Source organism: Balaenoptera physalus (genome assembly GCF_965194825.1).
Source record: "Balaenoptera physalus genome assembly, chromosome: 17".
Taxonomy (NCBI): Eukaryota; Metazoa; Chordata; class Mammalia; order Artiodactyla; family Balaenopteridae; genus Balaenoptera; species Balaenoptera physalus.
Window position 1 is genome coordinate 55,846,402 of NC_138895.1, and position 14,034 is coordinate 55,860,435.

The 14,034-nt window shown below is 35.9% G+C and overlaps 1 protein-coding gene across 3 annotated transcripts in view; it reads right to left on the bottom strand.

The window, feature by feature from the left end:
* The window catches only part of ANGPT1 (angiopoietin 1), a 268,545-nt gene that overhangs the window by 36,999 nt on the left and 217,512 nt on the right, over positions 1–14,034 (bottom strand). For all 3 annotated transcript variants that reach the window (XM_082434317.1, XM_082434316.1, XM_082434318.1), the window contains exons 6-7: positions 10,677–10,778; positions 2,003–2,169 (exon numbers count right to left, since the gene is read on the bottom strand). In XM_082434317.1, the coding sequence (XP_082290443.1) occupies positions 2,003–2,169; positions 10,677–10,778 (269 nt within the window). The remainder of the gene's footprint in view (positions 1–2,002; positions 2,170–10,676; positions 10,779–14,034) is intronic.

Consider the following 14,034-nt stretch of genomic DNA (forward strand, 5'->3'; position numbering starts at 1 on the left):
CCTACTTCAGATGCCTCCGACCCTCGTAAACCTACCCACTCTTTGCACCCTTAATACTACCCCAGCCTCATAAGTGCACACACACACACACACACACACACACACACACACAAGAACTGAGAGACATTTTGGAAAAGAACCAAAGCAAATTCTTCAGGAGCCTAGAAAAAAGACTAGACTAATTATTTGCTAGTCCTATTGTCAGGCTGTCTGACATTAGCCAAGTTTCATATAGTTTCAAGTTTCAGCTCAAAACATTTACATAAGAGTACCCCTGATGTTTTACAGTGGTTTTTCTTGTTATAAAACTCTCAAAACATTGACCTCCTTGGAAACATTTCTTCTTACAGTCCATTGCATTTTATAAATGTCTCTTCTTTGGTTTCTTGAGTTGCCATATGCACACCCTCTCTCCCCACCATGAGACTATCAACTCTTTAGATCTATTTCTCATCTTCTGTTGTGGTGACATCATCACTGTTTGTTAAGAAAATGATTATTAGGTCTCCAAGGATCCAATCCCACACATAATCCATTAAAATAAAATGAGATGTGTTCATAAAAGAATTGTAGATTTAAACTCCTAAAGGATGGCATGTTTCAAAAAGACAAATAGCAGCAGAAACAGTTGAACTATGAGGAGATGGCCACACAGGTTGGAAAAAAAGCATAAGGCCTTGGTCGCTGTCACTGCATTTGTTTGAAGCAGTGTGCCAACCCTTTAATGCACACAATCGTGTTTCCAAGACCACTGTAGAGTAGCCACGATATCGAGAGTTTAAAATCATTGCAACCCTAATTTACTGTTTATCTAATTTACAAAACTGAGTCACACACCATTATTAAGGACCTGCTATGTGCCAAGTATTGCATTTATGGGTACTGATATAAAAGTAATTGAAATATACTTCCTGTTCTCAAGGAAGGCCAACCAGTTATTTAGTGACCTAGTTTGTAACAAAGCTAAACTGTGAGGTCTGGGAGACTAGTGACCTCATCACTGACTGCAAGTTTGCCAGTGCCTAGTAGAGTTCCGGGAACATAGAAGTAATACAATAAGTGTTTGTGAAATGAATTTACCACCCTGCATTACTTGATTAACCATTTTTTTCTAGTGTACAAGCTGCTCATTGAAAAAAAAATCAGAGATGTTAACAATTAAGTATATAGTCTATTTTTAATCCGCAATGATGTGTTGTGTATGTTGATGCCATTACTTGGATTTATTTTTGTCTCTCACATTACTGACCAAAAAATTCTAAATTATGCCTCACCTTATTTTTTAGTAAATCATTCAAACATAAAATTTTACTCCTCTTTTGTCACCTTCAAGATAATGTAAAAAATAATTTAAGAAAAGTAAATAAGGGAAGTACAAGTAAAAAAAATCTTTTGATAGAAGAAAGTATTTATTTCAAGCCCCTGAGTTTGAGTCAATTCTCTGTCATTAGTTTTATATGTATAAAGTCACTGCACCTCCATAACAATAACAGCAACAATAAAAATAACAACAATAATATCATGTTTGAATTAATTCCCTATCCTCTAGAATTTGAGCCAACATCAAAATAATCAGTCTGGGAATAAATACACTACCATGTGTAAAATAGCTAGCACAGGGAGCTCACCTCAGTGCTCTGTGACGACCTAGATGGGTGGGATGGGGGGTGGGTGGGAGGGAGGTCCAAGGGGGAGGGGATATAGGTACACATATAGCTGATTCCCCTCATTGTACAGCAGAAACTAATACAACATTGTAAAGCAATTTTACTCCAATTAAAAAAAAAATTCTAAAAAAAAATAATCAGTCTGTGAAAACTGAAATTTAAAGCTTTGAAGAAGTCTTTACAGGGTTTTTTGCATCCCTCTGTCATAGGCTTAGACAGCCTGATTTTCAATTTGAAGGATAACTTTGATCATTTCTTTTTTTCACACTTTTCCATTAAAACTCTTAAATGACTAGGCCTGAGGCAGTTGAACACCACACCCAAGAAGGACCTACCTGTAATTCTGCTTTTCATTTCCTATGTGGAATCTGTCGTATTGTGAATAGGCTCGGTTTCCTTCCCAGTCCATTAACTCGATTCTTAGTGTGTACTGCCTCTGACTGGTTATGGCAAAAATAAACTCATTCCCCAGCCAATATTCACCAGAGGGATTTCCAAAACCCTGTGAAAGAAGACAGGGATGCGGTTGTTAATTCAGAGAGAAGCTCTTTCCATGTTTAGTATTAAGCTATGTTCTAAACAATAAAAAACATTCTTTAAAAGTAAAGATGGTTCTTTCATATTTTTATACACTTTCTTCGATTACTCACTCAGTATTTTTCTGCTATGTTTCCCTCCATCGAGGCTCATGTCTAATTCTTATTACAGTAAATTCTGATATACAAATCTGTGTAGATGAGATGTTTTTGAATTAAATGAATCTGGTTAATAGGTTTAACCAGTAAATGCTTCTCAATCACAGCTTGCTTTTGAAAACGTTTCTAAAATACTAGTTAATGGAATATTTTCAACATAGTGTAAATATTTTTCAATGAATATCATCAGCATAGTATCAGACAAGTTATTTAACAATATTACTATTATTTTTGTTATTATTATTCACAAGTCAAATTATGGTTAGATAATAACAGATTACTAGACCCTTAACTTCTCTAGCTTTAACAGTTTCATTTTTTTTTTAAATTATTTATTTATTTATTTATATTTATTTATGGCTGTGTTGGGTCTTCGTTTCTGTGCGAGGGCTTTCTCTAGTTGTGGCAAGTGGGGGCCACTCTTCATCGCGGTGCGCGGGCCTCTTATTATCGCGGCCTCTCTTGTTGCAGAGCACAGGCTCCAGACGCGCAGGCTCAGTAGTTGTGGCACACGGGCTTAGTTGCTCCGCGGCATGTGGGATCTTCCCAGACCAGGGCTCGAACCCGTGTCCCCTCCATTGGCAGGCAGACTCTCAACCACTGCGCCACCAGGGAAGCCCAACAGTTTCATTTTTAAGTAATAATAAGCAAATCTGTAAATCCAGAACTGTAATCATTTAAATACTTCGCCTCCATAGATTAGGATTTTGAGGCCAAAGGCTGACACTTAAGAGCTAGTAAGTGAACCCGGCTGGCTGCCCTGCCCCAGAATCTCAATATGGTTCCACTGTTCTCTTTAGGGCAATCCCAGTCACTGTTACTGTGTTCAAAACAGTTTTGTTTGTGAAGTAAAAGAAAGTACACAAAAGAAAGCTAACTCTTAATGTTGGCTATGTTAGTGATAGGAAAATTTAAAACCCTAGGAAACTACTGGCATCCTAGACTTTGGGTATTCACAATTGCCTCAGAAAGTGTTCCTTGGTAAAACTTGAAGTTCAGTGTAATTCTTGATATATCGGTTTGTTTTACTGACCAGACTATGAACTCCTTGACGACAGAAGCTGTGCTGTATTTGTGAATCCTCAAAGACTAGTAGAATGCTGGCATACACTGGGCACTCCATATGTTTTATTGAAGTTCAAAGAAAATGGAAGAAAGGGAGGAAGGAAGAAAACAAAGGCTATGGCACCCTGCAATTGCATTCAGAGAAGTAACCTTAAAACATAATTCTTGTTGTAGGTAATTTGGTTGTGTCTCAGGGGTGTTTCTTAAAGTGCCCAACTGAATCATAATCACTGGAGCACTAGTTGAAAAAAAATATTCCTGGCTCCAATCTGAATCAAACTATCTGAGAGCCAGTCCATAAATCTAAATCTGAACAAACTCCCCGTTTGTCTTGTGCACATTCATGCTTGGAAGACTTGGAGGTGTCCAGTAATCACATAATATACTTTGATGTTGCAGAAAGAAATATATTCTGGTTCATTGAGGTATTCATTAATAAAAGTTTTATTTTATCTGTATTAAGAAGAAGTATGAGGGAAGTACTAAAATAATCACAGCAATCCTTATTTTCTCAACACAGAAGATAGAATTTGGAAAATATTTGTTTCTTTTCATATTTAATGTATATCAACTTTACAGAATTACAACTACAGTAGAAGTGTTCTTAACTGATTTCTCCTTTAACCAACTTAACATATGAATCACTATTCTCCATTCCTTATTTAAAATATACTGATGTCCAGAGTACACTGAAAGTATTAAATACATTTGTGCACTACTGTCTGCCAATTGAGTGACTTACCAAAGGCCAACTGCATTTGGTCTCAAACTCATTTATTCCAGTTCTGTTATTGTAATGATAAGATTTATAATGTTATGTAAATAAGTTAAATATTAGTGGGGAAAGAGGAGTTTTTGTTCTGTTTTTTTATAAAAACTAATTTAAATATTTAGATTTGCTCAATGAAAGCAAATCACTAAAAAACGCTTTTGAGCTATATGTTGTTGCAACAACTCTAAAAGACTGAGGAAAATAATAAAACTTTAGAGGATTTTTACTGTACATTACTTTGTATATGCCTTACTTGCTCTAGTTTAAAAAAAACAGAAGCTAGAAATTTGATGCATTTGATTATGGGAAAGTTTTATGAAAGAGCCACTGACTCAGAATTCCAAGCTTTGAGCCTACATTATAAACACATGGGTAAATGAATGTGTATTTTTTATATTTCAATGAAATGTATTAGCATATAGAGGTACACTTTTAAGGTTATTCCCCAATTTAGCTTAGTTTTTGATTAACTGAACACCCTTTGTCCAAATTGCAGTGGGTATATGCATCCCCAAAGACCATCTACCTGTAGCTCAGAACACAGGTAGATGATGAAGTCCATACTCCAGTGCCTCCTTTCTTCTCTGTTCCTAAGATGCTCAAGTCACACTTTGCAAGAGTTCCACAGTAGCAGGAAATCTTAGAGCAATTTAAGATGTGCTAAGAATTTTACACATTTTTAGGGCAGCTGGTGCTTCATACCAGGGAGAAGAGTAAAGCTTACCTTCTCCAATGAATAAGCAAAGCATAAAGTTACAGGGGACTGAAAGTCAAAGAATTAGCACATTCTCAATTGCAGCAGCCACTGGGAAGAAAAAGAAGACTGCTTGGATTCTCTTTGCATTTCTTCTGAGCCCAGACATGTCAAAACTCTCTCTATAGCCACTTGATTCCCTCTTTTGTGTAGCCAGTTAGAAGAGATTCAGTAATTGTACTAACTGTGAATAAGGAGGGTGGGAATGATGAAGTGTTAAGTTTTAGATCAAATATTTCCATGCTGTTGAAAGTGTTGCAAGGATAAAAGCTCTCCAGCTTAGTGAAAAGTACAGTGATCTCCAGCGAGCCTCAGAAAAGGAGGAGCATTTGTATCATTCCTCCAAGAGCCTCCATTCCCCTCTTGGCATGCAGGCTTGTACCCCCCTCTAAGCGGAGATTAACAACCCTTCCTAAACAGTTTGCTTTTTCCGACTGAAAACAGAGGAAGAAGCAACTGAAAGCAATGAAATTTGCTTTCATAAACCAAAATTTTATTTCATGCACCTTCCCAAAAAACTTTCTAAATATGCTGTATTGGCTGCAAGGAATCAACATGACTGTTAGAGAGACAGTGTAGGGAAGAAACCTTCTAATAGCTGAGCGCAGTGATGCAGAAACAAGCATTTCATCATAAAGATGAAAAATTCAAGAAAGAAGGGGAAATGGGTTCCTACATTAGTAAACTGTCTGCTGGCTAGTTTATCAGGCTGGCCACGAATCTGACACCTAGGAATAAAGACTTGGCTTTGATTAAACAACTTCTACTCTCTCTCTCTGTTCCAATTTGAAGGCTTGCTCTGCCACACATTTGCTGTTACTTTTACACCTCAGCTTCCTTATATGCAAAACAAGGATTCAAAATGTCATTTCCATATAGAGTGTTGCGAGAAAAAAGTGAGATAATATACCTAAAGCATCTATCTCAGTGCTGATGCATGAGAAGCACTTAACAAAAATCTAGTTGTTTTTATTATAATTAGAGGATATATCACAATATATAGTAATTTTCTGTTTACTCGCCTGTCTCCCAAGAGACTATAAGCTGTATGATGTTAAGCGGTTCTTTTCTACTCTGTACGAGAAAGGGAACAAAAATAATCCAGGTCTTGTCTTAGCCTGAGAATTAATAAGGGGATATGAACCAATTCTTTAAATGGCTTTCAGATGCTAGAAACTAACGTATTCTTATGACAAGTTGAATATTGGTTTATGCAAATGAGTACTGTCATTTTAATCCGAGAAGTTAATTATTAAACAAGAAATTTAAACCAACTGGTTGCAACTGGGGCTAAACTATGACACAAACCATAGTTTGTGTCTACAGATTATCCTCTTACTCCTGTTTCTGCTTTCTTAATGCTAAAGAGAAGCTGTCTTCTTCAACTCTACTGTGGTCCTATTTTTTTTTAATCCCTTTCTCACTACATTTCAAAAGTTTTAGGATCTACAAAAGAGGTAATTTTTGAGATCTTATGCCCATGCTAATAAACTGATAGTTTTGGCACTTACTTTCAATTGGCAGTGTATATCAGAAAGAGCTGTGGAGCTTTTTCAAAATATAGATGACTTGGTTCCTGTATGGTGCTTCTGACTCAGTTATGTCTGGGGTGGTCTTAGAGATCTGTACTTTTAAAAGGTTCCCCAGGTGAGTCTGCTGTGTACCAAAGGTGGGGAACCACAGGATTATGATGTAGAATAACTATTCCGAGTGCAAATGAGAAAAAATAAATTAACCAGATCAAATTACCTAAGTGGTACAAGGGAAGAGATAGGCATAAAACTTCATCTTCATATTGAAGATATTAGGAGTTGTGTTGATTATGTACTATGGGGCTGTCCTTGAAAAAATTCATATTTATGCCTGAAATACAGAGATGACCAATGCACAAACAAGCAAAAAAAGGTTTACACATTATTGTACACATAACAGCTTACCACAGGTTTGTATTTTACTCCAAATAGATAGCTTGCAACATTCATAAGAATAAAAGTAAAATATTATACAAAATTCAGTGCTGACACTGAAAAAGTAGCAAGTCCTTATTGAATAAACAAACAATAGTAATAAAAATAGAATTTCTTCCTTTTTATAAATAAAATCCAAGGATGCTATGCCATATCCTTTCATGAAAATTGTTTAGTTACGTCAATCATAATCGTATGAAAGATTCTGATATCATAATTCAGATAGATTGTTAATCAATTTTAATCCTCCTTTAGCTCTTTAATAAAAGGCAAAAGACCCTGGAATTTAGCTTAAACTAATACTGACTTAAAATTGGCCTTAAAAACCACATTTTGCTAAAAAAAAAAAAAAAAAAGCACACAGGGGAAAGACCAATATTCATTAGTTTTTGCCAAAATCTGCAGAAATGTTCAGTTTTGGTTTGTATTTTTCCAAGTTAATAAAATAATTGTCTCTGATACTTTATTTGTTTTGTCTGATAATGCTCATAGGAAGTGTTGACTTTTTATAGCTGAAACAATTGAAAACAGACACAGTCCATGTATCCTATGGATTTCATCTCTTTTCATAAAATGATTAAAGAAAACAGATAAGAAGTCAGGGTTACTGAGCTGTGGCTTTCCAAAGGTGCTTAATATACAATTAAATTGTGCATCTCCTCTAACTGCTGAGACAGCCCAAGAAAGATCAGAGGATGATTTATTTCAGCATTTTAAATTTCTTATATATTTTTCTCCTTTTAATGTGAAGATGTTAAAATGCAGTTGAAAATGTGCTCTTAATTTCTTTCCAGAAACAAAGAACTCCCAGAAGGTATTGTGCTCAGCCTGAAATACTTGTGTCAGTAGGAAGCTCTGTTTATATGGGTAATTGTTTTCAATACAAAGACAGGTTGTCTCCAGGGCATTAGTCACTACCTTCTATAAAGTTAGGCCACTGGGGTACTATTTGGAACTCCTAGCTTGATTGGGCTTTATATGCAAAAGTACTGCTGGTAAGTGTTATTGCTGGAGGCCACTAAATGGTATCCTCATGGCTTGAAGGAGTTAATATAGTTCCTTAAGTGCCTCATTAAAAAAGCCCACTCCAGACTTCCCTCTCCGCAAACATCTTTACAAATCCATAAACCAGGTTTTGCTTAATCTCCTCATAAGGAAGTTTAAGTGAAAACAAAGCTTAGGTGAAAGATTTTGTAGGCTTAAAGCCAATGTTAAGAATCAAATAAATTGCAAATCTTCCATGTTGAGAGAGGTTTAAAAATTATAATTATATATTTGTAATTTCATGCATTGGCAATGTTAACATATTGTTCTGGAGACCTTATGAGGCAAGAGGCAGCCCATAGATGTCAACCAGAATGAAGGGAAGGAGGGGAGGAAAGGCAGAAAAGAAGGAGGGATGAAACTTTATTTCTACACTCAGTGCCTGAGAAAGAAGTGAAGCGTCTTACTGCATTTAATAGATCAGTGAAGACTGAGGAGGAAGTGGTACACGCCAAGAAGTTCTTTTTCCCAAAGGATGTGTGCATCCTTGCCCCTAGCAGCAAGTTCTGATTCAGGGAGCAGAAGTGGGTGTGACTGATAAGCATTGGCATAAGGGGTCTATATCCATTCTTTGTGGAGTCGTTATTTTGTCTTTAGGTTAAAGAAAAGCTCTGGAGGAAACAACCGAAACACTTTATACCATGTGTTTTGGTGAAAATTAACCAAGTTATAACATATAATAAATTCTTTTAATTAAAACAAAAAGACGTCATCAGACTCATTTTGCCAAAATGGTTCAGAAGTTTGGAGTTTATCTCATTTCTGAGCATGTAGAATTGACACTCGTATGATAAATTGTTCTAGTTTGAATAAAACATGATAGTCTTTCTACTTTAAAAAAGGGAAAAAATAAATAAATAAATAAAAAAGGGAGAGGAGTAAACTTCACAAAAGCTGTGAATAAACAATAATTCAGTCCCATTCCAATAATTTAAAAAATTGCTTAAAATACATACATTTGGTAAACGCTTATGAGACATGAATCAATGCCATCCTTCATATGTCAGTCTCTCTTACTTAACGTGCCTAGTTTGCCAAGGCAGCAGATGCTTACAGCTAGTAAGTCACCATTTTGGAAAGTCACTGTGATGACAACTTTATATCAAATTTTCTTTTACCATTAGTATTAATAATAATGTATTTCAGACTTGCCAGAATCTATATTTATAGTCTAATTCTCAGATAACTTCTTCACGTCTCATTTTAGTAGTGAAAATAATCATGATTTAAGGTGATCTGCAAAATAATATTTTTGCCAGAGTTAAGAAAAAAATTTGCAGTCTTTGATGTTTTAATCTTGGATCATGATAATACTTACTATTTACTGACAATTCAATGTGCCAAGAGCTTTACTTATAGCTAATTCTCACAATATCCCTGCAAGGCAGATGAGGTACTATCATTAATGTACTCTTTTAACAAGTGAGAAAGTTAAGGTATGGGTTAAGTGATTTGCCAGAAATCACTCCATTTGTAAGTGGCACGGTAAAGACTAGAACTGTGCCTGTGCAAGACAGGAAGCCATGTCTCCAGGGCGACCCCAGAACCAAGAATCTTCAGTCTACAGAACTCAAAGAATAGAAATGTTGCTCCTGGAGCTCTTTACAAAGCAAGAAATCTTTTAATATGAAAACTCTGGGTTCCAGCAGCTTATATAGACTGATTCAAGCCTAGCCAATCAGCTTCTACATTTGAAATTCCCCTGATCCTTTAAATTTCACCCTGATCCCTGGATTGTGGAGACAGATTTGAAGAGCCTTGCCTCTTGTCTCCTTACTGGTCGACCTCGAAATAAAAGCTCTTTCTTTTCTCAAAAGCCTGTGCCATAGTATTGGCTTCTACAAACCTTAGGCAACGAGCCCTTGCTCAGTAACATCACCTTTATCCTATGTTCTCACAGATAATTTTGTATAATAGGTTTGATATAAAAATTAGGTAAGAATTTATGTATGAGGCTTACACATATTAAACATCGAAAGGGTTAGATATGATGATGGTGATGATGGTGGTGGTGATGATGTCTGCTGTTATTTTGGAGACCTCAGTGAATCATGCCTCACAGTTCACACCCTTGTGTACTTGTCTCACTTTGAATCTGGACTGGCCCTGTCATCAACTTTAACTAAAAGAATGTAGTGGAAGTGAAACCATGCCATTTCTGGGTCTAATAAATCTTAAAAAGGACTGGAAGGTTCTATTTTTGTGCTTGAGGGATGCCAACTGCCACTTAATAAGTCTGATGACCCTGGATCACTGTACTGGGAGAAGCCCAACTTAGCCACATCGAGGAGTTCTCAGTCCATAGCCAGCAACAACTTGCCAACAACTTGAGTGAAGCCATTGGTAGTACCTCCCAGTCCTGCACCACAGCCCACAGCCCTGCACACTTCCCTTGTCCTGGCTCATGTACCCAGCCTGGGTCTAAATTCTAGCTTCCTCCACCCTCATTCAACCAGGAACAAATTCAGACAATATGTAACAGTTCACTAAATAATTTCAGTAATATATTTTTCCTTCTGATGCACACATGGAAATCATTTACTGAAAAAGATTTATGAGTGTTTTGTGTTTAATGAGAATAATGTCACAAATGTATCATTTTATTTTTAAAATAACTGAAAGACATCTAAAAATACAGAGGTTTATCACATAGTGTAGTGAAGAAAATCTCATGATAAAACATCAAAGACTATGTAAATTCTTCCACCTTACCATTTTATATTCTTTCCAACCTCTTTGGAAATCTAGACTTCCATCTTCACGATGCTGTATTACAGTCCAACCTCCCCCATTGAGATCCATATTGCAAAATACCTGACAAAGGGAAAATAAAGTCAAGTGAAAATTATGTCTATTTTAAACAAACAGGTATCAGATATGTTTCAAGACAGAAATAGGATGGATAGGTCTATAGACAAAAATAATAAAAATTGCCATACTGAAAATATTAATTTAGACATTGTATTGGCTATTTCTTCCTATATTCGAGTTGTTTCTGATTAAATCCCATCAAATGTGCATAAATTACTTGTAAAGGTTTAAATCAGTCAGCTGAAAATTGTCTCAGTCACAGACTATAAAAATTATTTTTAAAAAGTTTGTCTTAAATGGTAATAGGCACTATGCATATTCAATTTTTTAAAATGCTACTAAAAGTTTCCAAAGTTACAGACCATTTTATTGCTAAAACATAAGATTTGGAATTTTCTAACTTTAATTTATTAAATCACAATATACTAATAATAAAGGTTTTGGAAAAATAATATTTAAAAAATCATTTATATTTAGCTATTACACATTTCATTGTATATTAACTCCTACATGCTCATATACTACAATAATTACTCTTGATGGTTCAGTATTACATTAGAGGCAAAATTTGGTCCCCAGCATATGGAGAACACATTATTTGCCTGAATTTTTGTCATGAACAATAAGAAGAGAACATGACATACTGTATTCCTTCTGACTGTGAGAAGCATTTCTTTCCCATGTGGAAAAGTTATCCAAATCTTTCAAAGACTTATGCTTATTTCAATTATTCTAAATACAATATTATTTATTTAGAAATTGATTCATTTCTCCCCGAGTCCACCCAAGGAGAGAAACATATCTGTAATGGCATTATCTTTGGAGAGCAATCACTGTAATTGATGTAGCATAAATGTGGCAGCTTGATTATTCAAGGGCTCAGCTTTGGGGAACATCATTCCCCCGGCAATTGAATACTAAAGCAATTTGGAGGCTGGCTAAAGGTGTAGATATGAGGCAACAGCAGCAGGCAGGCTGTGTGGGCAAAGAGCTTGATTAAAGGAAAAACCTCAAGTGTTTTCCCTGAAGCATTAAATTTGGAGCACAAATGGTTAAAGGGTATGAAAACAATGGCAAGAAATGTTATTCAAAGGACAAACTATCCATGTACTTCCTGGCAGTAAAAGGAACTAAGAGGTACATATTTAACTGTGAGCATATAAAAATAGGCAAAATGCTCTCCTGAGGGCTCTCCCTCTAATTTGAACATCCACCCATCAGTATGTATTCATTATCACTAGGAACTGACTCACCTCCAAGATCGCAGATTTGAAATTCCTCTCCCTGCCCTGAAGTTCTCCCTCTACTAATCCCTTAGCCTCTATGCACCTGCTTTGTCCTCAACATAACCTCCGTCTAGTCTTTTGTCTTCCTTAATTCTAATCCTAATTCAATTTTTTTCACCCAACAAGCATTTTTGGGCATTGATTCTGTGTTACAACTGGCGAAATACGGATCATCTCCTCAAAACACCTAAAAGTTAAAACACTGAGTGCCCCTGTAGAGTTAAGGAGATGTGGGAATCCACAATTTTCAACTCTAGTGACCTGAGTCAGTAATCTAAATGAGAAATTTAAGGAAGAGAGCTAACATGTGAGAAAAGAAAATGATCATGGTTTTGAAAACCCAGAGTTTCAGGTAGCATAGTCATCCAAAAGGGGGAGTTTATTGATCAGTTAGAGATGATCTAACTGTAGGTAGATCAAGGGTAAGAATAAGGATAAGAGCATGAGGGACTAAGAAAGAAATAGTCATAACAATACTATGCCTTTTAAGTGCTAGATAATTTAAACACTCTACACGCATTTTCTAATTTATCTCACAACAACCCTGTGATGTAGGTATGATTATTATCTCCATTTTGCAGATGAAAAACCTAAGGCTTTGAGTATTTCAGCAACTTACCAATGGTTATTATTAATATAAGATACTGGATCTAGGATTTGAACCCCCTGTTTACCTAATTCAAAATTATATTAGGGGTAATCTTCTTGAAAGCAGTAGTTGATAGCACAAAGATGGAATTTAAAGAAGTAAAAAAAAAAAAAAAGTGGAAACAGATGTGGGGGGAGGGTCGGGTCCAAGAATGGGCTTTGGTGAACAACTGATGGAGATAAAAGACACCAATAACCTTTAGGCAGGCAGGAACTTCATTTTATTTGCTACTGTCCCTGGTGCCTAGAGAAGTATGGACAGTAGCCTAGCAGGTACTAAATGAATATTTGTTGAAAAACTAGAGATGCAATAAGGAAAGACATAAAATAGGAAAACTTGATTAATGGAATGCAGTGAAAGCTGGGGATGGATTTTGAGTTGGGGGAATAATCTACTTAATCAAATATTCCAGACAAGTCAAGATAAATAAAGATTAAGAAAATACACACTTAAATTTAAAATGAAGGAGCCATTAGTGACCTTGAAGAGAGAGACTGCAGGATTCCTATAAGAATAAAATCCAGATGGCACAGTTTACAGAGGGCATAGTTGATGATTCAACACAAGTGGCCAAAGTGGAACTTTACTGGTAAAACAGATAAGAGTGAGTGAAAATGTCAAGGAAATATTTTGTTAGAGGAAACTAATTTCACTTGTTTCTAAATTATATTTTACCCTGCCTTGACTGGTTAACCTAGAATTTTTTTTCCAGATTTTGATTTCCTAATGGACACTGATTGCCTGAAAGTTTGCCAAACTGTGTTTGCAAACCTATGAAGTCCACTTAACACTCTCAGGGAAAGGAATAACTACATGTATAAATATAGAGTGTGTAGAGAAAACTGTTCTTTACAGTTTTTTTATTACTATTATCTATGTTATTAAAATTCTATGCACTTATAAAGTTTTAAAATCACTCACTAATTTTAGAAAAAGACAACTTTCCTTTTAAACAAAGGTATCTAGTGACTTGAAAATGTTAAGATGTGTTGGGAGTACTTCTTAGGTAAAGACCCAGAGAAAGTTGCCCAGAGGAGAGAGGAGTTACCCAGGCAGATTACTGCCTTGGAAGCTAAAGTGCAGAGAACTTAAGAGGTTAGACTTACGCTCTACAATTCTTGTTAGGACTCAGTAATAACAGCAAGGATAACAGCTGCCATTTGTGGAATGTGGACACAATAGAACTGAATGACACATTGGTTAGGGGCATGGACTCAGGTGCAACATTGCCTGTGTTCCAGTCCCACCTCTGCTCTCTCAAGCTATGTCATGGATCTTTTGCAAGGATTAAATGAGTCAATGCATATGGAGTCTTTAGAACAGT